The sequence below is a fragment of the Rattus norvegicus genome, chromosome 10 (genome assembly GCF_036323735.1).
Source record: "Rattus norvegicus strain BN/NHsdMcwi chromosome 10, GRCr8, whole genome shotgun sequence".
In the NCBI taxonomy this organism is placed as follows: domain Eukaryota; kingdom Metazoa; phylum Chordata; class Mammalia; order Rodentia; family Muridae; genus Rattus; species Rattus norvegicus.
Window position 1 is genome coordinate 43865452 of NC_086028.1, and position 23910 is coordinate 43889361.

At 40.8% G+C, this 23910-nt stretch overlaps 2 protein-coding genes across 2 annotated transcripts; one reads left to right on the forward strand and one right to left on the reverse strand.

Annotated features, from left to right (window-relative positions):
* Positions 1-7682: 7682 nt before the first annotated feature.
* On the forward strand, positions 7683-8603 carry Or2ak6b (olfactory receptor family 2 subfamily AK member 6B). Its single transcript, NM_001000775.1, has one exon. The coding sequence runs from the start codon at positions 7683-7685 to the stop codon at positions 8601-8603; it is 921 nt and encodes a 306-aa protein (NP_001000775.1).
* A 7138-nt stretch (positions 8604-15741) lies between these two features.
* On the reverse strand, positions 15742-17051 carry Eno1l3 (enolase 1 like 3). The gene is made up of 2 exons (XM_039087831.2): positions 16893-17051; positions 15742-16836 (listed from the first exon to the last, which is right to left on the reverse strand). Exons 1-2 carry the CDS (start codon positions 16914-16916, stop codon positions 15742-15744), a joined length of 1119 nt encoding a protein of 372 aa, XP_038943759.1. The 5' UTR covers positions 16917-17051.
* Between the last annotated feature and the right edge of the window lie 6859 nt (positions 17052-23910).

Consider the following 23910-nt stretch of genomic DNA (forward strand, 5'->3'; position numbering starts at 1 on the left):
GACACTACCTCAGAATGAAAGGCTGAAAAACAACTTTGCAAGCAAATGGTCTGAAGAAGCAAGCTGGAGTAGCCATTCTAATATCGAATAAAATCAATTTTCAACAAAAAGTCATCAAAAAAGATAAGGAAGGACACTTTATATTCATCAAAGGAAAAATCCACCAAGATGAACTCTCAATCCTAAATATCTATGCTCCAAATACAAGGGCACCTACATACATAAAAGAAGCTTTACTAAAGCTCAACGCACACATTGCACTTCACACAATAATAGTAGGAGCTGTCAACACCCTACTCTCATCAATGGACAGATCATGGAAACAGAAATTAAACAGAAACATAGACAGACTAAGAGAAGTCATGAACCAACTGGACTTAACAGATATTTATAGAACATTCTATCCTAAAACAAAAGGATATATCTTCTTCTCACCACCTTATGGTACTTTCTCCAAAATTGACCATATTAATTGACGCATAAAACAGGCATCAATAGATACAGAAAGATAGAAATAATCCCATGCATCCTATCAGACCACCATGAGCTAAAGCTGGTCTTCAACAACAATAAGGGAAGAACGCCCACATATACATGGAAGTTGAATAATGCTCTACTCAATGATAACCTGATCAAGGAAGAAATAAAGAAAGAAATTAAAGACTTCTTAGAATTTAATGAAAATGAAGGTACAATATACCCAAACTTATGGACACAATGAAAGCTGTGCTAAGAGGAAAACTCATAGCTCTGAGTACCTGCAGAAAGAAACAGGAGATAGCATATGTTGGCACCTTGACAGCACACCTAAAAGCTCTAGAACAAAAAGAAGCAAGTACACCCAGGAGGAGTAGAAGGCAGGAAATAATCAAACTCAGAGCTGAAATCAACCAAGTAGAAACAAAAAGGATCATAGAAAGAATCAACAGAACCAAAAGTTGGTTCTTTGAGAAAATCAACAAGAAAAATAAACCCTTAGCCAGACTAATGAGAGGACACAGAGAGTGTGTACAAATTAACAAAATCAGAAATGAAAAGGGAGACATAACTACAGAATCAGAGGAAATTCAAAAAATCATCAGATCCTACTATAAAAGCCTATATTCAACAAAACTTGAAAATCTGCAGGAAATGGACAATTTCCTAGACAGACACTAGGTACCGAAGTTAAATCAGGAACAGATAAACAATTTAAACAACCCCAAAACTCCTAAAGAAATAGAAGCATTAAAGGTCTCCCAACCAAAAAGAGCCCAGGTCCAGATGGGTTCAATGCAGAATTCTATCAGACCTTCATAGAAGACCTCATACCAATACTATCCAAACTATTCCACACACTTGAAACAGGCCTGCTGCTTTTGAGCTCTCAGTGAGGGTGGCCTTGTTTTCTGCTTCTTAACATAGGACCCAAAACTATCTATTAGTTTTTTCACATTCTAGACAAATGTTCAGCATAGGTTTCCTATCCGAACTGTTGGTTAGCATTTACTGAAAATGAAAACTCCTGCCATGCAAAATGTTGTGAAGTCTGTAGTGCATTTTCTGGGAACCTAGGACTTAGCTGCCCATGAGGCAGGTTGAACCCACATAGGCTTCCTCTGGATCCCAACTCATGTCATTACTCAGTCCAAGCCCCTGCTTCTTTTTCATTTTCCACATGAGCAAGGGTCACTGACATCACCTCAGTGTGCAAGAACATTCATTCCATTCAATCTTACTACAACTCCCTTCAATTAAATAATTTGGTTGTAGCAGGGAAAGATTGAATGGACACTTAGAAACAGCCCAACTCAATCTCCATGGGATACATTAAAGTATCAGCACCAGGGACTCTGGGAAGTTTGAGTCTACCTCAGTTATCAAGATGGTTTTCAGGGATAGATTCTGTGATATCTGGAACATACCAAGGCCTAGGATATTCAGCTCCTAAAATATCATACAGTTGCTTTGGGTTATGTATACATTTCAGTTCATTGCTTATGAGCAACTGTATGTAACTCACATGAACATTAGAACCAGAGTTTTCAATCTTCCACTTGTGACTTACTAATTCAAACAAAATTTTGAGCATTAATTCTGAACACTATTTTGAATGGTTTTCTGAAATGGAATGCAGAAACCAGATCTAATGAAACACATGTTCTGTACACAGTGTGTTTAATTGTGGATGAGAGACTAGTTTTCCCAGAAGGACTGAGACAGAACCCATGTGAGTCCCAACATTCATCAGGTAGACAGATCCTTGGAGACATTCTAAGCATTTGCCAGGATGGGAAAAATAGCAACATTTTTATTTCAATTCTACTTTCCCCTCGAGCTTTTAGGGTTAACTGAATGTCTGTTTATATTAAGCAAAAGAAACAACTTCCAAATTCATAGAGTAGGCATAGTTCCTAAAATATGGTTGATATTGGGGGCCATGGAAGTGTAGAAGTTTATTTCAGATGACTTGGCTCAGGTGGACTTATTCTTCAGAGCACATTCCTTTCCTTTCCTATGTCTGTTTGGTACAAAAAAAGATAACATATCATAATTTAATTTAAAAGTACATTGAGAAAGGCATTGGTGTACTATTTAATAACTGTCTCTCGGTGGGAGTGAACTGTCAAGAAGTCAGCCTTTGCAGGTCTGTTTCCCTGTAAACTTTCTGGAGAGAAGACTTCTGAAACAAAGAGGCTGTATAGACTTCACTTGAGTTATAATTGAATGGGTTATCCTAGGATATAACACAAAACCAATATCCCTAGACAACTAGAGGAAAGTACCCATCATTCTCTGTCATGTTCAAGGCTCAGATGGACTAGGACCAAAAGGTTGGTTCCCAACTCATTCCTTCAGCTGCCAAGCAGCCCTGAAGCCAGTGAAGTACTGAAGTGAAGAGAACCTAGTGGTAATTGGTGAGAAGACACAACTCATCCCACCCTGCTGGTTCAGGTATGTCTGACTGGAATCACCTTTTTCATCACACTGCATCTTTTTCTTGTTGGTTAATGTTCTGACTTTGATTCACTCCAGGCTACAGCATTTCTAGTATTGCTTTAAAAACATGTGCATTGTGAAAGTGTGTGCAGCCAAGTTACCCAGGCTCTGTGTAACCATCTCACAGATTTAGGGATGAGAGCTGGGGTTCAGTGTTCTGACATGGGAGCACAGGTATGGTAGTCTAGCAAATTCTCCCCCTGAAGGAGCAGGACATGGCAGAGTCACAGAGTTCTTTCTTGGGGTGTAGAAATACATGTCTTTCTTGTTTAGACCTCAGTTTTTAAAACTAGACTTATCCTATAATATATTCCACCATATTCCTAAAATTCAGGAGAGACTATTACATTTCTAAAATACAATAAAATTTGTGTAATACATGGTACATTTAATTCTACTGTTGACTCTATTTTTTTCAACTTTCCCTGTGAGAGAATTGCTATTTCCGTGTCCCTAGCTGCACCATTTGTTCAGTTCCTGGGCACACTGATGAGTTACTGTACAGGGTTAAACCTTTCCATGGTAGAATGACTGACACATCTGTGTTCAAATTCATATTAACATGCTTTTGAGTGGTGCACACCTGTGTGCCCAGTGAGTCTATGAGAAAAGGCAGTGCTGCAGTGGGGACATCTCCAAGCTGCTGTTCAGTAGATTGATAGTGGACTCCTTGCTGAGTCTGTGATGGTCAGGAAAAATGCTGCATTACCTCATCTCTCTCTGTAAGGTCTGGGATTGACTAGCAGTGAAGATCAAATGGACAGGAAGATGTGTGACTGAAGTCATGCTGCTGTCTTAGCTGTGAACTCACAGGCAGTTAGATCTGCAGCAGCACCCTAGAGCTGTGGGGCATGACCCTGCAATGTGCTAAGCATGATTGTAAATGTAATGTTAGACGCTGTTTCTCAGTGTTTTTTAAAATTCATTTTTATTGTAATTTATTATTCATTGAGGTAGAGTATGTTGATTTGTTACATAGATAACAAATTTGTGATTTTTATGCCTGGCTATATGGTATCCAAAACAAGCATGAGCCACACAAAATTGGGTCAAAAGATTATAAATGAGTCTTATTTTCATACCTTCATCTGATAAAAGAGGTTATTGTGACATGGATTTGTTAGATGGGGCTCAGGGTGTTCCTGCTGCTCTGGACCTCTCAAGACTCCCCACCCTACACAAGGGAAAGATCTACTTCTGGAGGGGAGGAAATGTCAGGGTTTGCTGCTGCTGCTGCTTCTGCTGCTGCTGCTGCTGCTGCTTCTGCTGCTGCTGCTGCTGCTGCTGCTGCTGATGATGATGATGATGATGATGATGATGATGATGATGATGATGATGGCTGTTTTTAATTTAAGAGGTGGAGAAACTTGACTAGGTAATTTTCAATACATTCACCCAACCTCTGATCTCATTTGTGAAGGGAAGAGAATTGCAAACATGGCTTGTCTAGCTCCAGAGATTTAGAACACACAACAGCTGATGGGCTCAATGTGACTAACATTTCTGATCATCCAAGGTCAGAGCACACATGACATTGTGTTACAGGACAATCATCCCAGCACTCCAGAATAAGAGTCAAGAGGATTACAGGTTCAAGACAAGTGTAAGTTACAAATCAAGATCCTATCCAGTCTGGGTCACAGAACAAAACCTATTATCTGAAAAAGGTCCCATAAGAAAAGTGGTACAGAACTTGGCTAGCATTTCTTTTCTTATTGGATTTTTTATTTACATGTCAAATGTTATCCCTTTTCCTGGTTTCCTGTCCAGAAACCCCCTATCCCATCCACCTCCCCCTTCATCTATAAGGGTTTTCCTCCACCCACCCTCCCACCCCTTCCTGCCTCCCCACCCTGACATTCCCCTCCATTGGGGAGTCCAGCCTTGACCGGACCAAGGGTTTCTCCTCACATTGGTGCCCACCAAGTTGGCTAGCATTTCTAGTGTTCATAATTAGAGCCTCAGAAATGCACACGTGCAGGCATACACACACACACACACACACACACACACACACACACACACACACAAAATAGATAGATAGATAGATAGATAGATAGATAGATAGATAGATAGATAGATAGATAGATAGATGATAGATAGATAGACAGACAGACAGACAGTTATAGATGGATGTATATATAAAACGTTCAATTTGTTCTTAGAATCATGGACCCCAAAAATATTGCCAAGTGCTTATTAGAAACTGTCAGTCCCCAAGGCTTAAAAGCTAAGACAAATAATCCATGTCCATGAAGAAAAAAATTCCAGTATACAAATGAGCGTATGATAGCATAATTTGTCCTTACTAATTTCATGAGATGATGATGATGTTTTCCATCCTCTTCCCTTCACCACCAATGAGGAAAGACATTTGCTGAGTGTTTTGAACATTACCTCATCAGGTTTCTCCACCTCTTGAGATAAAACACAGTCTGCCTCAGCAGAAGCGGCACACATGAGCACTTACGTGAGCATGCACATGCACAGGCAAACACAGATACACATACACTCACCTACATATATACACATACTACTACATGTGTATCCACACACATACAGGGACATACTTAAACACACATATTGTCACACATGTGCACATATACACACATACATATATGCTCACACACATACACATATGCTCACACATGTGCATGCACACATATACTCATACATGAAACTTCTCTTAAATTTTACTTCATTCACACTAGATGTTTTTCAGTATGTATATTAAGACTTTCCAAGGAAAAGTCTAATATATTACAGTAGCCATAAATGGCATGACCATTTCAGATATTTGAAAAATAGCTCACATTTTCTTGTTACCAGTTCAAGAGCAGTATTCTATATGTTTTCATTCATTGTTTGGAATTTCACGTAATATACTTTTATAATTTTTCACCTCTACCAACTCCTATCAGATCTTCTTCAACCTCCCTACCCACTCACATTGACGGACCCACCCAATACAATGTACTTTCTATTAAAAAGGAAGACCAAAACCAACCAAACAAATGAACAAAAAATATCATAGAAAAAGCAGAGTCCACCTTGTGTTGCCTAGCTACACCTAAGCAGTGGCAGTTGACTTTGCTTTTTATAGCAGCTTGGTACAACACTAATGACCTCATAATTCATGTTGTCTATTACAGATATTGTGTGTATTTCAAGGTGAAATTCTCTCACAGTTGATTCTATTTTTCCTCTTCTATAAAATACTATATTAGAATTTTCTAGGACACTGTCTTGACAACTCTATTAACATCTTTGCTATAGCTTTTTTTCTGAACTTTTATGAGTTTATAAGTCACAGATCGAAATTTGGAATCTAGAGATGGAGGTCCATTACTAACAGAACCATATGCTGCCACAGAGTCTGTCTATGTGAGATCTGGGCTGTATTGTCTACTTAATGTGATACATGAATTATTCTTACAATAATCATATTAAAATATAGCCTACATATAAATTGGTGTATATTAACTGTGAATTCTTTTAGGTTACTATAAAATGGAACAAAATGTATGATAAAATTCTTCTGCTTTAATAATTCTAACTCACACAGTTGGCCTGTTTTATGTTTGCAAGGTCATTTTTCTCACTTTTCAATTCTCAAAACAGTAAAAAATGTTTTGGTCTCATGGCAATACTCCCATTACCTTTGTGTCTCAGGAACACTATATTCAGGTCTATAAATTTCATTTAAAAATCTTTGAACAGTAATCAAAAATAAAAAGCACTAAATAAAATTGAACAATTGATTTTATATAATTTTATGTTATGTTATGTATATCAACATTTGGTTGTATGTATGTCTGTGCAACACTGTGTATCTAGTACCCATGGAAATCAGAATCAAGTATTAGATTCCCCTGGAATAGCAGTTACAAACAGTTGTGAGCTGCCATTTATGTGCTGGGACTTGAAACAGGGCCCTCTAAGAATAACCAATGCTCTTAACCCCTAAACCTTCTTTCCAACTCCAACCAATTGATTTCTTATGTCATTGTACCTTTTTCCATGTTAATTTTACAGGAATAAGTTAAGCTCATAAGGAATGCAAACTTCTATGCAGATAGTTCAAACCCCTTAACTCACCTTTATGATTAAAATTGAGATATAAAATAATCATTAAAAATTTTACTCTTTTTGATCAACTCTGCTCTACATATTAAATCACAAATGTGAGAGAACCCAGAGAATGTTTTCACTGCCAAAGACCAAGGCTCCAATTCCCCAGTGAAAAGAATCTGAGGGGAATACAATTTTTGAAAACAAAGCAGATGAACAAATTAATTTGTCATTTGCATTTTAATGTTGCTGTCCTGAAGAATTTTGTTTCCATTTCTATGTTGTAATTTACAAAAACCTTGAGAAGGAAGAGCTTGCAGATTTCAAATGTAAGAAATGACCAGGAGAAGGGAAGGGGATCCCCTGGTTAAATGGATGTGCTCTACCTGGTCTGACTGAAATTTAAGAGTCTTACATTAAAATGTGTAACTATTACCTGTTGTGCAGAAATAGAAAAAATATAAATAACTAAAAGGACTGTTTTAAAATAGATGAAATCATAAAACACAGGATATGAGACAGTGTCCTAGAGCTAGTCCCGAAATCTATTCCTTATAATAAATGACATTTTCTCCTCAAGGACAGTCCATGCCCTTTCCAGTTGTATCTGCTTTGATGATTCAGTCTAAGTCATGGAGACAGGAAACCACAGCTGTAAGACAGACTTCACCTTGGTTGGTCTTTTCCAGTGTGGACACACAGACACCTTCCTCTTCACAGTCATTACCCTCCTATTTGCAGTGGCTCTCATAGGCAACATCACACTGGTCCATCTCATCAGGCTGGACCGAACACTCCACACCCCCATGTACTTCCTCCTCAGCCAGCTCTCCATCATCGACATGATGTACATCTCCACCACGGTGCCCAAGATGGCAGCTAACTTCCTGTCAAACACTAAGACCATTTCCTTTCTGGGATGCGCAATCCAAACCTTTGTGTTTCTGACCCTGGGTGGGTCTGAAGCCCTCCTGCTGGGTTTCATGTCCTATGACAGGTACATAGCCATCTGCTGGCCCTTGCACTACCCTTTGCTCATGAGCAGAAAGATCTGCTGCTCCATGGTCGCCAGTGCCTGGAGCAGTAGCTCCATCACTGCGTTAATGCACATAATCTATATATTTCAACTTCCATTCTGTGGATCTAAGATTGTTAACCACTTTTTCTGTGAGGTTCCATCTCTCCTGCCACTGGTGTGTGAAGACACGTCCCAATATGAGCATTTGATTGTCATGAGTGTCCTTATTCTTGTACTGATACCTTTCCTGGCCATCCTAGCTTCCTATGCTCAGGTATTGGTTGTTGTATTCCGGATGGGTTCAGGGAAGGGACAGAGTAAAGCTGTGTCCACCTGCTCTTCCCACCTGACTGTGGCCAGCCTGTTCTATGTCACTGGTCTTTGCACCTACACCCAGCCACATTCTTTGCATTCTCCTGGGAGGGACAAAGTGGTAGCTGTGGTCTACTCTATCATCACCCCTGTTCTGAACCCGTTCATCTACAGCCTGAGGAACAAGGAGGTCATGGGGGCCCTGAGGAGACAAATGGGATGATGGATATGAACACGGGACTTTGGGTCGCCTTATAAACTAATGCAAAGCCTGGTCTTGACACTCTCTGCGATGATTTCAGGATTGATATTCTGGTGGACGCTCATCAGCTCTTCTCACTAACAAGGCAAGAACGTGAACCTTCTCCCACACAGTGTTGCCCTGAGTTCATGGTTTGATCTGAATGTTATCTCCAGGAGAGATGGAAGGGCTTTGACTCTGGCCCTGGCATCTCTGGCTGCCTGTCAGCCTGGGTTGGCTTTCCATGGACTTTTCTCACTTTCTTCCCTGATACAGGCTGTCAGACTGTGGGATTCAGGAGTTGCCTGATATGCACTTGTCTTGCTCTGGAAGTTCTTTCTGCAGTTTAAGAGTACAATTGTAGCTATGCATGAATTTTGCAGAAATCTAGAATATTTTATCAGTTTTCCTTTGCAGATACAGATATTATATAATAATGTGTATGTTATATTATGACATATTTTAAGGACAATCCTGAAATAGGTAGGGAGCCAAGTTAATTCTTGCTTTGATTCTTATGTGACTATTACCACATAAATAAGTTTTTCAGGCACCCTAAGCTGTTTAAGATGTCTTGCTGACTCACTTTATTAGTATCATTCCCCAAAACTCACTAATGACTTTATAATAAACATCATCAGTGGATCTGTCTATCAGTATGCACCCTGTCTCTTTCCATCAACACCTTTATGTTGTTCTCTCATGTTAAAATTTATGTGGATCACCCATGCTAACTTAGGATAAGGACACTTAGAGAAACGGACCCAGAATGGTTCTGCTTTAGAAATCCATAGACAATGTCTGTATTTTGTCCATGGATAATATACAGTAAAAGCTGAGAACAATAAAAGCAGAGAGTTTGTACCCTAGGGTCTCTGATATCAAGTGTGCCCCCACACTAAGAGAAAAAGGGGATGGCTATGGGGGATGAATTGTGTGAGGGAGAACAAAGGGGCAGCATTCAGGATGTAAACTTAAGTTAAAAATGGTAAAAAATGAATGTACTCCACAAGTTGTGTATGCATACATGTGTGGATATAATTTATTATATACATATATCATATGCTACATATGAATACATACATGTCTATACAGCAATAATCAATAAAAGGAGGTTATCAGATTGAAAATGGAAAATGTGGATGAGATTTGAAGAAATAAAGAGAAGGAAAATAATACTACTCTATTGCACTTAAAAATTCAGTAAAAATTTAAAGTGAAAGAGACTTAGCCAGACATACCCTACAGAGGATTATAATGGTGCACCGAAAAGACATGGATTATTTAAGAGAAATTTATGTGTCAAGCACAGGATGCCTCTCTCAAACTGTCTTAGCCACTTTTCTATTTCTGGGACAAAGCACCATGGCTGTCACTGGAGAGATGACTCAATGTTGAGGAGCACTTCCTGTTCTTCCAAAGGATCTGGGTTGAATTTCTAGCTCACAATGGCCTGTAATGTTTATAGGTATTTGATACCCTCACACCAATGCAGATAAAGAAAAATTTAAAAAAAATGAAATGCATCATCCATGAATGGCTCACTTTGTCTGTTTGATTTCCTGTAATTAATATAATCTATAAACTCACTCTAAATTGAAAGTCTGAGGTTTCTAAGTTCTCTCTCCTCGTGTGTCCCCCATTGCTGTGATTCAAGAGTGATCTGTCCCTACAGATCCTGATTTGAATCCTCAGTTCACAGTGGCAACAGTGTTTGGGGAGACTTGGAACCCTTATAATGTGGAGCCTGAGAGAAGTGGGTCTCTAGGGTCAGCCTTCTGGTTGTGTACCTTACCCCTACTTTCTCTGTCCTGTGGTCTGCTTCCTGAATGCAGCTGCAATGTGACAAGCCAACCTCCTGTCCTAACCACCATGTAGTCTCTGCCTGCTATTATGTTCCCCATCGTTTTGGCCATATTCCTCTGGGACTGCAAACCTATGAAACTTTCTCAAGGTGCTTTCTTTGAGGTAGTTTATGACAGCTTTGTCCAGGGAAAAGAAACTAATACAAAAATTGGTACCAAGTGGCAGAACGAGTGTTAGCATCTAATGGCTTTTTCAGCATCTAATGAGATTGTCATGTGGTTTTCTTTCTTTCAGTTTAATTATGTGCTGGATTATGTGGAGAGATTTTCACATATTGAACCACTCCTGTGTCCCTGGAATAAAGCCCACTTGATCATGATGGATGATGGTTTTGATTTGGTTTTGGATTTGCTTTAGGAGTATTTTAAAGAGTGTTTTTCCACCAATGCTCATAAGACAAGTTCATCTTAAATGCTCTTTCTTGGATGAGTCTTTGTGTGGATTATGTATCAAGGTGACTGTGGCCTCGTAAAATGAGTTTGGCAAAGTTCTTTCTGTTTCTGTTTTGTGAGATAGTTTGAGGAGTATTGGTATTAGCTCTTTTTTGAAAGTCTGGTAGTATTCTATGCTAAAACCATCTGACCCTGGTCTTATTTTTGGTTGGGGCACTTTTAATGACTGCTTCTATTTCCTTAGTTGTTATAGGAATATTCAGATAGTTTACCTGATCTTGATTTAACTTTGGTAAATGTAATCTATGCAGAATATCATCCATTACACTTATATTTCCTAACTTTGTATAGTACAAGCTTTGAAGTAATAACTCTTGTATTTCCTCAGTGTCTGTTGTTATGGCCCCATTTTCCTTTCTGATTATATTAATTTGAATATAGTCTCTCTGCTTTTTAGTTACCTTGGCTAAGGGATTCTCTATCTCCTTGACTTTCTCAGAGAACCAACATTGGTTTCATTGATTCTTGCTATCATTCTCTTTTTTGCTAATGGATTTGTTTAAGCCCAGAGTTGGTTATTTCCTGCCACATACTTCTCTTGTGTGTGTTTGCTTCTTTTTCTTCTAGAGCTTTTAGGGTTGGTGTTAAGTTGCTAGTATGAGATCTATCCAATTTCTTTATGAAGGCCTTTAATGCTATAAAATTTCCTCTTAGCACTGCTTTCACTGCATCCCATATGTTTGGATATGTTGTTCCTTCATTTTCATTGAATTCTAGAAAGGCTTTAATTACTTACTTTATTTCTCTTTGACCCAGTGGTCACTGAGTAGAGAGTTTTTCACTTTCTATGAATTTGTAGACTTTCTGTTGTTTTTGTTGTTTTACTCCACGGTGATTTGGTAAGATGGAAGGAGTTGTCTATGTCTTCTTCTATCTCTTGAGGCTTGCTTTGTGACTGAATATGTGGCCCATTTTGGAGAAGGTTCTGTGAGATGCTGATAAGAATGTATATTCTTTTGCGTTTGGGTGAAATGTTCTGTAGTATCTATAAGGTCCATTTGATTCATAATGTCAAGTAGTTTCATTATTTATCTGTTTAGCATATGTTTCAATGACCTGTTCATTGGTGATATTGGGGCATTTTTGTCCCCCACTATTAATGTATGAGGTTTTGTGGATGATTGAAGCTTTAGTAATGTTTCTTTTATGAATGTGTATGATAGATTCATTTGAGGCATAGATGTTCACAATTGAGAAGTCATCTTGGTGGATTATTCCTTGACAAATATGAAGTGTCCTTCCTCCTCTCTGCTTAGTTTTGGTTGAAAGTCTATTTGATTCGATATTAGAATAGCTACCCCAGCTTGTTTCTTGGGTCATTTTGCTTGGAAATCCTTTTTCCAAACCTTTAGTCTGAACTAGTGTTCATCTTTGTTGCTGAGGTATGTTTCTTGTATGCCACAGATTGATAGATCCAGTTTAAATACCCATCCTGTTAGCCTGTCAGGTTTTTTTGGGGGGGGGGCGATTGAGTCCATTGATGTTGAGAGATATTAATGACCAATGATTCATAGGTCATGTAATTCTGATGTTGTTGGATGTAGTGCAGTGTGTATGTTTGTGTGTTTATGTGTGTGAGTGTGTTTATGTGTGTGAGGAACAGAGAGAGAGAAAGAGGAAGAGAGAGAGAGAGAGAGAGAGAGAGAGAGAGAGAGAGAGAGAGAGATTTTCTTCTTTTGCTTTTGTCTGCTGTGAAATTATTCATGACATGTGTCTCTTGGGTTTAGTTACCCTCCTTGTGTTGGGGTATTTTTTTTGTCTAGTATCCTCTGTAAGGCTGGATTAGTAGAAAGATCATGTTTAAATTTGGTTTTGTCGTGGGATATATTGGTTGTTAGGTATAGTAGTCAGGGCTGACATCTGTGGTCTCTTAGGGTCTGCAAGACATCTTTCCAGGACCCTCAGGCCTTTACTGTCTCTGATGAGAATTCAGGTGTAATTCCGATAAGTCAGGCTTTATATTTTACTTGGCCTTTTTCCCTGTTGTTTTTAATATGCTTTCCTCTGTTCCGTACATTTAGTGTTTTGATTACTATATAGCAAGATTTTCTTTTGTGGCCTATTCTATTTGTTGATCTGTAACCTTCTTGTATGTTTAATACCCATCACTTTCTTTCTGTTAGGGAAATTTTCATCAATGATTTTGTTGAAGTTTTCATAGTATCCCAAAGTTCCTGGATATGTTGTTAGAAAGTTTTAGATCTGGCATTTTCTTTGAGAGATTTATTGATTTGCAACTGAAATTCTTTCTTTCATCTGTTGTATTCTGTTGGTGATGCTTTTAACTATATCTCCTGTCCTCTTTCCCAGGCTTTCCATCTCCAGGATTCCCTCAGTTTTTTGTTTTCTTTATTGTTTCTATTTCTATTTTCAAGTCTTGAACAGTTTTTGTCATTTCCTTCACCAATTTGCTTATTTTTTTCTAATTTTATTTGTATTTATTCATTTTCTCTTTAAGGGCCTCTATCTATTTGATAGTATTTGCCTATGTTTCTTTATAGGCTTTCTTTGTTTCCTCTTTAAAGGCCACTATGATCTTCATAAGATTAGATTTAAAGTCATTATTTATGCTTCGTGTGTGTTAGGACATCCATGGCTAGCTGTACTAGGGTATCTGTGTTATGGTTGGGCTACATTGCCCTGGCTTTTGTTGACTATGTTCTTAGATTGGCCTTTAGCCATATGATTCCCCCTCATCTGGTGTTGGCAGGCCTGTTAGACCCTGTTGGCAGCAGGCCTCTGGGACTGCAGATGGAGCTAGTGCAGCTGCTGCAGAGGTAGCAGCAGGCTTCCAGATATGTAGGCAGGGCTGGTGGTCCCTGATGGCTGCAGGCCTCTGCAATTGCAGGCAGAGGTGTGAAACAGAAGTTGGATTGTAGAGAGCCCAGGGAAGTCCACAAGACTTCTAGGATTGCTGGGTACACAATAAACAAGGTATTGTGGTGTGGGGATCTCACATTGTTGTACTGAATAGCAGTAGATCTCCTGCAATGCAGACAGGGCTGTGGCTAGGGGAACAGAGGGCAGATCTGGGATTACAGGTATGGGCAGGAAAATAAAGAAGAGAGGGATAGGGCAATCCTTGATGGATTGGAGATATTAATTTGACGTTTTCCTGTTTTTTTTTTATAGGGAACCATGACTAAGAAATTGCCTTGCATTTAATGAGAGTCTTGACTTTAGGCTTTTCAAAGGATTGGTGACTTTTAAAGACTATGGGGATTTTGATGAGATGGCCTATGAGAATCAGGCATGGAATATAGAAGTTTGAATGAGAAATGTTCCCCCAAAGGCTCACATGATTAAGCACCTAGTCCCCAGATGAAAGTGCTCTTTCAAAAGATTGTGGAATCTTCATGAGGAAGAATCTTCTTGGAACAAATGGGTCACTGGGGATAGTTTCCTTGGAACAAATGGGTTGGGGGATAGTTTCATGCAGTGTGTATTCAGATGCTGATTTATAGACCCAGACATCTGACTGCAGAACAGGAAATAGCTTGCTTAGCCATGACCAGGGTCTATTTTATATAAAATTTGTTTTGACCATCAAAGATCGGTTAATAAAGTTCTGACCAGCAAATTAGCTATGCAAAAGAGAATATGGCAGGACTTCCAAACTCAGGTTGGGTGGTATCAGGGACAGAGGCAGACTAGAAAAGGATCAGGAGGAGAAGAGGTGTGGAGAGAACAAGAGGATTTGCCATGAGGTAATGATGAGAGAGCAACCATAAGGACACACGTGGACCAGAGGGAGTCAGGGCACAACCAAATGCAGGTAAATGACCCTTGTCTGGGTATTAGCAGCCTAGTCAGGTTAAAATAGCTAAGGCTTGCAGCTCTTTATTAAAAATATAAGGATCTATAACTGGCTGGAACAGAACATAGAAATACAAATGATACTTGGAAGCAAAGATAGTGTAGAAAGCCCCAAAGAATTATTACCACAGAAATGAGCTTTGGCGTTGTACAACTTGGCCAGTATTCTTCAGTAGATTTTTGCTGATCACTCATGTATACCATCATAGCATCTATAAGTAGTGATACCTAGACTACTTCTTCCTTTCCAATTTGTATCCCCTTGATATCTTTTTGTGGTCTTCTTGCTCTAGCTAGAACTTCAAGGAATATCTAGAATACAGAGAGAATAGGTATGTCCTCCTTTGGGTAGAGAGTCTCCCTGAACCTGGGCATCATGTTTTCTCAAGTACACAGTACCCTTGCAAGCATGAGTCATCCTCCTGTCTCTCAAAGGTAGGAGACAGGGTAGAAGTACGATCAGGACACCAGACTTGGTACATGGGTGCTAAGACACCAGTGTTGGTCCTCATGATTGCCCTCACTCTGCTGAGCTACTTCACCAGTCCATGGTTTTGTTACTGAATATTGTTCTCTGTAGCATTACCAGCCCCTTTTGCCATCCCTAGGGCTTCTCACATGGTGGCTTGAGGGACTCTTCAGACTGTTCTTGATTGTGCTTTTGGCTTTTTGTTGGGGGGGGGGTGTTCTATGGCTTTTATTTTTGCATGTAAACTACTGGGGGAGTCTTGATGGTGGGCAAACTAGAGATTACATTGGAGTTCTGAGTACTCCAGACACTAGCTGGGGAGTCAGTTGACAGAAACAATGATTCAGGCTAATCACATGATTGAAAGCTGGGGTCTCCAGTAGGACTCCAGGTGGTCAGTGGTAGGCATTTAAGGAAGCAGCAACATGGGAGGGGCAAACACTGGGCCAGCCTTAAGCCACCTGGATGACATCAGGGACAAAGGATCTGGTAGCTCCAGGGATCTCCAGTCCATGCCTTACTTGGTCAGCGGGCTCCTGAAGGACCTGCTAGCAAACCTGGCTTTGCTGCCCAGCTCTTCCTTGACTCTAAGGATCTGATTGTACTTGTCCAGGCATTCAGATGTGCAGGGGGCACCAGTCTTGATCTGCCCGGTGCAGAGCCCCACCACCAGGTTGGCAATGAAAGTATCCTCAGTCTCCCCAGATCGATGGGACACCATGACACCCCAGCCATTAGACTGGGCCAGCTTACACACCTGCAGAGACTGGGTCACAGAACCAATCTGCTTCACTTTGAGCAGGAGGAATTTGTAGGATTTCTCACTTGCAGCCTTCGCAATCCACTTAGGTTTGGTCACTGTGAGGTCATCTACCACCTGGATACCTGTACTAGCTATGAACTTCTGCCAATATTCCCAGTTGTCCTGGTCAAAGGGGTCTTCAATGGACACCACTGGGTAGTCCTTGATGAAGGATTTGTACAGGTCAGGTGTGATGTACTGGCTGGAGTCATATGGGGACTTGTAGTCAAGGTCATACTTACAAGCCCTATAGAATTCAGAGGCAACTACATCCATGCCCATGACAACCTGGTCAGTGTAGCCGGCCTTTGCAATTGCAGTTCTGAGCAGCCCCAGTGCTTCTTTGTTCTCCAGGATGTTAGATGTGAATCTACCCTCATCACCCACATTGGTGGCATCTTTTCTATACTTCTCCTTGATGACGTTCTGCATGTTGTAAACCTCTGCTCCAATGTGCATGGCTTCCCTGAAACAGGATGTTCCCACAGGCAAGATCATAAACTCTTGCATGGCCAGCTTGTTGACATCATGAGAACCGCCATTGATCACACTGAAACCTGGGAACAGCAGGATGACTTCAGAGTTGCCAGCCAAGTCAGCAGTGTGACGGTAAAGGGGCACCCCCTTTTCCATGGCACTGGTTTTGCAGACAGCTAGGGACACTCCCAGGAAGGCATTTGCACCAAATTTAGATTTATTCTCAGTGCCATCCATCTTGATCATCAGCTGGTCAACCTTCTCTTGCTCCACATCATTCAGTTTCTTGCTAACTAGAGCAGGTGTGATAGTGTTATTGATGAGCCAAGTAGCCTTTGAGACCCCTTCCCCATATAGAGCAGGTGTGATAGTGTTATTGATGAGCCTACTAGCCTTTGAGACCCCTTCCTCATGAAGTGGGTCTTATCACCGTCTCAGAGTTATAGGGCCTCATAGATGCCAGTAGATGCACAGCTAGGCACCCCAGTTCAGAAGAGACCTTTTGCAGTGCTGAGATCCACTTCAACAGTGGGATTCCCATGGGAGCCAAAGATCTGGCATAGATCCTGAGAATAGACGTGGTGAACTTCTGACAGTCAGATCACTGCAAAGGAAAGAAAGATGGTTCTGTAGACACTGAAGAAAGCATTAAGGACAGGCATGAGTGTAACTCTGTACCTGAGCAGCACTAGTGCTTTCTTCTTTTTAAGATAAGATCCAAAACTATCTATTTGCCTTTTTACAACCTAAATGTATCTTCAGGATAGATTTCCTACCCAAACCCTTGGTTAGCAGTCACTAAAAATGAATTCCTGCCATGAGCTCTGTTGTAAAGTACTGTGTAAAGTACAGCAAATGTAAAGCATTTGCTGGGAACCTAGGAGTCAGCTTCCTGTGAGGCAGGCTGAACCCACATAGGCTTCCTCTGGATCCCAGCTCCAGTTGTCACTCAGCCCAGGCCCTGCTTCTTTCTCATTTTCTGCCTGAACAAGAGTCGTTAATGTCACCTCAGTTCAAGGATATTCATTCCATCCCATCTTACACAACGCCCTTCAATCCCTCAAATCCCTTCAATTAGATAACTTTGTTGCAGTGGGGAGAGATTAAGTGAACATTTAAAGACAATCTAATTCACTCTTCACAGGAAAGAATAAAAAGTTACCACATTAGAGAGTACCTGAGACTTTGGGAAGTTTGAGTTTACTTCAGTTATCAAGATGGTTTTCAATCTGCACCCCAGAACTGACCCTATGCCACAGCTCTCAGTATGCAAATCCTGAAAGAAAAGAGCTGTTCTCCCAGGAGTGCTGACACACCTGAGAGCACAGGTAAGCCCACCACTTCTGCTCCAAGGGACCCACCTGGAGCCCTCAGGACACAGGAACCAAGAAGCAGCCTGGAATAGAACCCTTCCAGTTTCCATCTGTGCCTGGAACTGATCTTGTGCCACAGATCTCTGCACTAATCCCACAGGAGAAAGCTGTGATCCCAGGAGTGCAGACACACCTGAGAGCACAGGAAGACCACAGCTTCTCCTCAAATACATGGCCCAAGATGGAGACACCAGGAGCCCTCAGGACAAAGACACCAAGGACAGCCTGGGACAGGATGCTTCCAGCTTCCCTCTGCAACCTGGAGCAGACACTGTACCACAGAAATTCTGCCTTGAGAGAGCTGGATTCATAGGAGTGCTGGCACACAGATGTACAAAAGAGACAAGCCATAGTCAGAGACAGCAAGACCAGCTAGCTCCAGAGATAACCAAACGGCTAGAGGTAAATGCCAGAACCCACACAACAGAAACAAAAGTCACTTGGCATCATGAGAACCAAGTTCTCCCACCAGAGCAAGCCCTGGATACCCAAACAAAATTCAAAACAAGATTCTGATTTATAATCACATCTCATGATGGTGATAGAGGACTTTAAGAGGGACATAAATAACTCCCTTAAAGAAAGACAGGACAACACAGGTAACCAAGTAGAAACCCTTAAAGAGGAAACAAAAAATCCCTTAAAAAGGAAACAAACAAAAAAAACTTAAATAATTACAGGAAAACACAACCAAACAGGTGAAGGAATTGAACAAAACCATCTAGGATCTAAAAATGGAAATAGGAACAATAAAGAAATCACAAAGAGAGACAACCCTGGAGATATAAACTCTAGGAAAGAGATCAGAAGTCATAGAGACAAGCATCACAAACAGAACGAAGGAATGAATAGAGAATCTCAGGTGCAAAAAATACCATAGACAACATTGAAACAACAGTCAAAGAAAATGCAAATTACAAAAAGCTCCTAACCCAAAAGACCCAGGAAATCCAGGACACAATGAGAAGAATGAGAAGATAAAAACCTAAGGAAAATGGATATGGAAAACAGCAAAGATTCCCAACTTAAAAGACCAGTAAATATCTTCAACAAAATAATAGAAGAAAACTTCCCTAACCTAAAGAAACAGATACCCATAAACATAAAAGAAGCCTACTGAACTCCAAATATACTGGGCCAGAAAGGAAATTCCTCCTGTCACATAATAATCAAAACACCAAATGCACAAAACAAAGGACAAATATTAAAAGCCGTAAGGGCAGTATAAATTTAACTCAAATAAATCAGTAGCCTTCCTCTACAAAAAAGAGAAACAAGCTGAGAAAAAAAATTAGGGAAACGACACCCTTCATAATAATCCCAAATAATATAAAATATCTTGGTGTGACTTTAACCAAGCAAGTAAAAGATCTGTACAATAAGAACTTCAAGACTCTGAAGAAAGAAATTGAAGAAGACCTCAGAAGATGGAAAGATCTCCCATGCTCATGGATTGGCAGGATTAATATAGTAAAAATGGCCATTTTACCAAAAGCAATCTACAGATTCAATGCAACCCCCATCAAAATACCAATCCAATTCTTCAAAGAGTTAGACAGAACAATTTGCAAATTCATCTGGAATAACAAAAAAACCAGGAAAGCTAAAACTATCCTCAACAATAAAGGGACTTCCAGGGGAATCACTATCCCTGAACTCAAGCAGTATTACAGAGCAATAGTGATAAAAAACTGCACGGTATTGGTACAGAGACAGACAGATAGACCAGTGGAATAGAATTCAAGACCCAGAAATGAACCCACACACCTATGGTCACTTGATTTTTGACAAAGGAGCCAAAACCATCCAATGGATAAAAGATAGCATTTTCAGCAAATGGTGCTGGTTCAACTGGAGGTCAACATGTAGAAGAATGCAGATTGATCCATTCTTATCACCCTGTACAAAGCTTAAGTCCAAGTGGATCAAGGACCTCCACATTAAATGGAAGAAAAAGTGCGGAAGAATCTTGAACACGTGGGCACTGGAGGAAATTTCCTGAACAAAACACCAATGGCTTATGCTTTAAGATCAAGAATGGACAAATGGGATCTCATAAAACTACAAAGCTTCTGTAAGGCAAAGGACACTGTGGTTAGGACAAAATGGCAACCAACAGATTGGGAAAAGATCTTTACCAATCCTACAACAGATAGAGGCCTTATATCCAAAATATACAAAGAACTCAAGAAGTTAGACCGCAGGGAGACAAATAACCCTATTAAAAATGGGGTTCAGAGCTAAACAAAGAATTCACAGCTGAGGAATGCCGAATGGCTGAGAAACACCTAAAGAAATGTTCAACATCTTTAGTCATAAGGGAAATGCAAATCAAAACAACCCTGAGATTTCACCTCACACCAGTGAGAATGGCTAAGATCAAAAACTCAGGTGACAGCACATGCTGACGAAGATTCGGAGAAAGAGGAACACTCCTCCATTGTTGGTAGGATTGCAGACTGGTACAACCATTCTGGAAATCAGTCTGGAGGTTCCTCAGAAAATTGGACATCGAACTACCTGAGGACCCAGCTATACCTCTCTTGGGCATATACCCAAAAGATGCCCCAACATAGAACAAAGACACATGCTCCACTATGTACATAGCAGCCTTATTTATAAAGCCAGAAGCTGGAAAGAACCCAGATGCCCTTCAACAGAGGAATGGATACAGAAAATGTGGTACATCTACACAATGGAATATTACTCAACTATCAAAAACAATGACTTTATGAAATTCATAGGCAAATGGTTGGAACTGGAAAATATCATCCTGAAGGAGGTAACCCAATCACAGAAAAACACACATGGTATGCACTCATTGATAAGTAGGTATTAGACCAAATGCTTGAATTACCCTAGATGCACAGAACACATGAAACTCAAGACGGATGATCAAAATGTGAATGCTTCACTCCTTCTTTAAAAGAGGAACAAGAATACCCTTGGCAGGGAATAGAGAGGCAAAATTTAAAACAGAGGCAGAAGGAACACCCATTCAGAGCCTGCCCCACATGTGGCCCATACATATACAGTCACCCAATTAGACAAGATGGACGAAGCAAGGAAGTGCAGACCGACAGGAGCCGGATGTAGATCTCTCCTGAGAGACACAGCCAGAATACAGCAAATACATAGGCGAAGGCCAGCAGCAAACCACTGAACTGAAAACGGACCCCCATTGAAGGATTCAGAGAAAGGACTGGAAAAGCTTGAAGGGGCTCGAGACCCCATATGAACAACAATGCCAAGCAACCAGAGCTTCCAGGGACTAAACCACTACCCAAAGATTATACATGGACTGACCCTGGACTCCAACCTCATAGGTAGCAATGAATATCCTAGTAAGAGCACCAGTGGAAGGGGAAGCCCTTGGTCCTGCTAAGACTGAACCCCCAGTGAATGTGATTGTTGGGGGGAGGGTGATAATGGGGGGAGGATGGGGAGGGAACACCCATATAGAAGGGGAGGGGCAGGGGTTAGGGGGATGTTGGCCAGGAAACCGGGAAAGGGAATAACAATCAAAATGTAAATATGAAATACTCAAGTTAAAAAAGAAAAAAAAGAAACTTTACTGAAAGAAAACATCATAGAGCCAACACCAAAAAAAAAAAAAAAAGAAAGAAAGGAAAGAAAGAAAGGAAGGAAGGAAGGAAGGAAGAAAGAAAGCAGAAGCAGAAAAGCAGAAGCAGGAGAGCAGAAGCAGAACAACAGAAGCAGACAAGCAGAAGCAGAAAAGAAGAAGCAAAAAAGCAGAAGCAGAAAAGCAGAAGCAGGAGAGAAGAAGCAGAACAACAGAAGCAGAAAAGCAGAAGCAAAAAGAAGAAGCAGAAAAGAAGAAGTAGAACAGCAGAAGCAGAAAAGGAGAAGCAGGAAAGAAGAAGCAGAAAATCAGAAGCAGAAAAGCAGAAGCAGAAAAACAGAAGCAGAAAAGCAGAAGCAGATAAACAGAAGCAGAAAAGCAGAAGCAGATAAGCAGAAGCAGAAAAGCAGAAGCAGGAAAACAGAAGCAGGAAAGCAGGAGCTGAGGCAGAAGAAGAAGCACAAGAAGCAGAAGCAGAAGCAGAAAAGGAGAAGCAGAAAAGCAGAAGCAGGAGCAGAAGCCGAAAAGCAGAAGAAAAGCAGAAGCAAGAGCAGAAGCAGAAGCAGAGGCAGAAAAGTAGAAGCCGAAAAGCAGAAGCAGGAAAGAAGAAGCAGAAAAGCAGAAACAGAAAAGCAGAAGCAGAAAAGAAGAAGCAAAAAAAAACAGAAACAGAAAAGCAGAAGCAGAAAAGCAGAAGCAGAAGAGCAGAAGCAGAAAAGAAGAAGCAGAAAAGCAGAAACAGAGGCAAAAGAAGAAGCACAAGAAGAAGCACAAGAAGCAGAAGCAGAAAAGCAGAAGAAAAGGAGAAGAAAAGCAGAAGCAGAAGCAGAAAAGCAGAAGCCCAAAAGCAGAAGCAGAAAATAAGCAGAACAGCAGAAGCAGAAAAGGTGAAGCAGAAAATAAGCAGAACAGCAGAAGCAGAAAAGGTGAAGCAAGAAAACAGAAGCAGAAAAGCAGAAGGAGAAAAGCAGAAGAAGAAGCAGAAGGGCAGAATCAGAAAAGGAGAAGCAGAAAAGCAGAAACAGAAGCAGAAAAGAAGCAGAGGCAGAAAAGCAGAAACAGAACAGAAGCGGAAGAGGAAGAGGAAGAGGAAGCAGAAGCAGAAGAAGCAGAAGCAGAAGAAGCAGAAGCAGAAGCAGAAGAAGAGGAAGAGGAAAAAGAAGGGAGGAGGAGGAGAAGAAGGAGGAGGAGAAGGGAGGAGGAGAAGAAGGAGGAGGGAGAGGTGGAAGAAGAGGAGGAGGAAAAGGAGGAGAAGGAGAGGAGGAGGAGGAAGAGGAGGAAAGAAGAAGCAGAAAAACAGAAGCAGAAATGCAGAAGCAGAAAAACAGAATCAGAAGCAGATGCAGAAGCAGAAGCAGAAAAGCAGAAGCTGAAAAGCAGTAGCAGAAAAGCAGAAGCAAAAAGGCAGAAACAAAAAAAAGAAACAGAAAAGCAGAAGTAGAAGTAGAAGTAGAAGCAGAAGCAGAGGCAGAAGTAGAAGCCAAAGCCGAAGCTGAAGCAGAAGCAGAAGCAGAAGCAGAAGCAGAAACAGAAACAGAAACAGAAGCAGAGGCAGAGGCAGAAGCAGAAGCAGAAGCAGAAGCAGAAGCAGAAGCCGAAAAGCAGAAGCAGAAAAGCAGAAGAAGAAAAGCAGAAACAGAAAAGCAGAAGCAGAAAAGAAGAAGCAGAAAAGCAGAAGCAGAAAAACAGAAGCAGAAAAGCAGAAACAGAGAAGCAGGAGCAGAAAAGCAGTAACAGAAGAAGAAGCAGTAGCAGAAGAAGCAGAAGAAGAAGAAGTAGAAGCAGAAGCAGGAGCAGGAGCAGAAGCAGAAGCAGAAGCAGAAAAGAAGAAGTAGAAAAACAGAAGCAAAAAAGGAGAAGCAGAAAAGCAGAAGAAAAGCAGAAGCAGAAGCAGGGGCAGGGGCAGAAAAGGAGAGGCAGAAAAGCAGAAGAAAAGCAGAAGCAGAAGCAAGGGCAGAGGCAGAAGCAGAAGCAGGAGCAGGGAAGCAGGAGCAGAAAACAGAAACAGAATAGCAGAAGCAGAAAAGCAGAAGAAGAAAAGCAGAAGAAGAAAAGCAGAAGAAGAAAAGCAGAAGAAGAAAAGCAGAAGCACAAGCACAAGCAGGGGCAAGGGCAGGGGCAGGGGCAGAGGCAGAAGCAGAAGCAGAAAGGAGAAGAAAATAAGAAGGAGGAGGAGGAGAAGAAGGAAAGAAAGAAGGAGGAGGAAGGAAGAGGAGGAAAGAGGAGAGGGAGGAAGGAGGCGGAGGAGAAAGAGGAGGAGAAGGAAGAGGAGGAGGAAGAGGAGGAGGAAGTGGTGGAAGAAGATGAAGAAGAAGAGAGAGAAGGAGGAGGAGAAGGAAGAGGAGGAAGAGGAGGAGGAGGAGGAAGAAGAAGAAAAAGAATGAAATAATACCATGCATTGTATTAGATCACCAGGCTGGTCCCCAATAACAGTAAAAACAACAGAAAGCC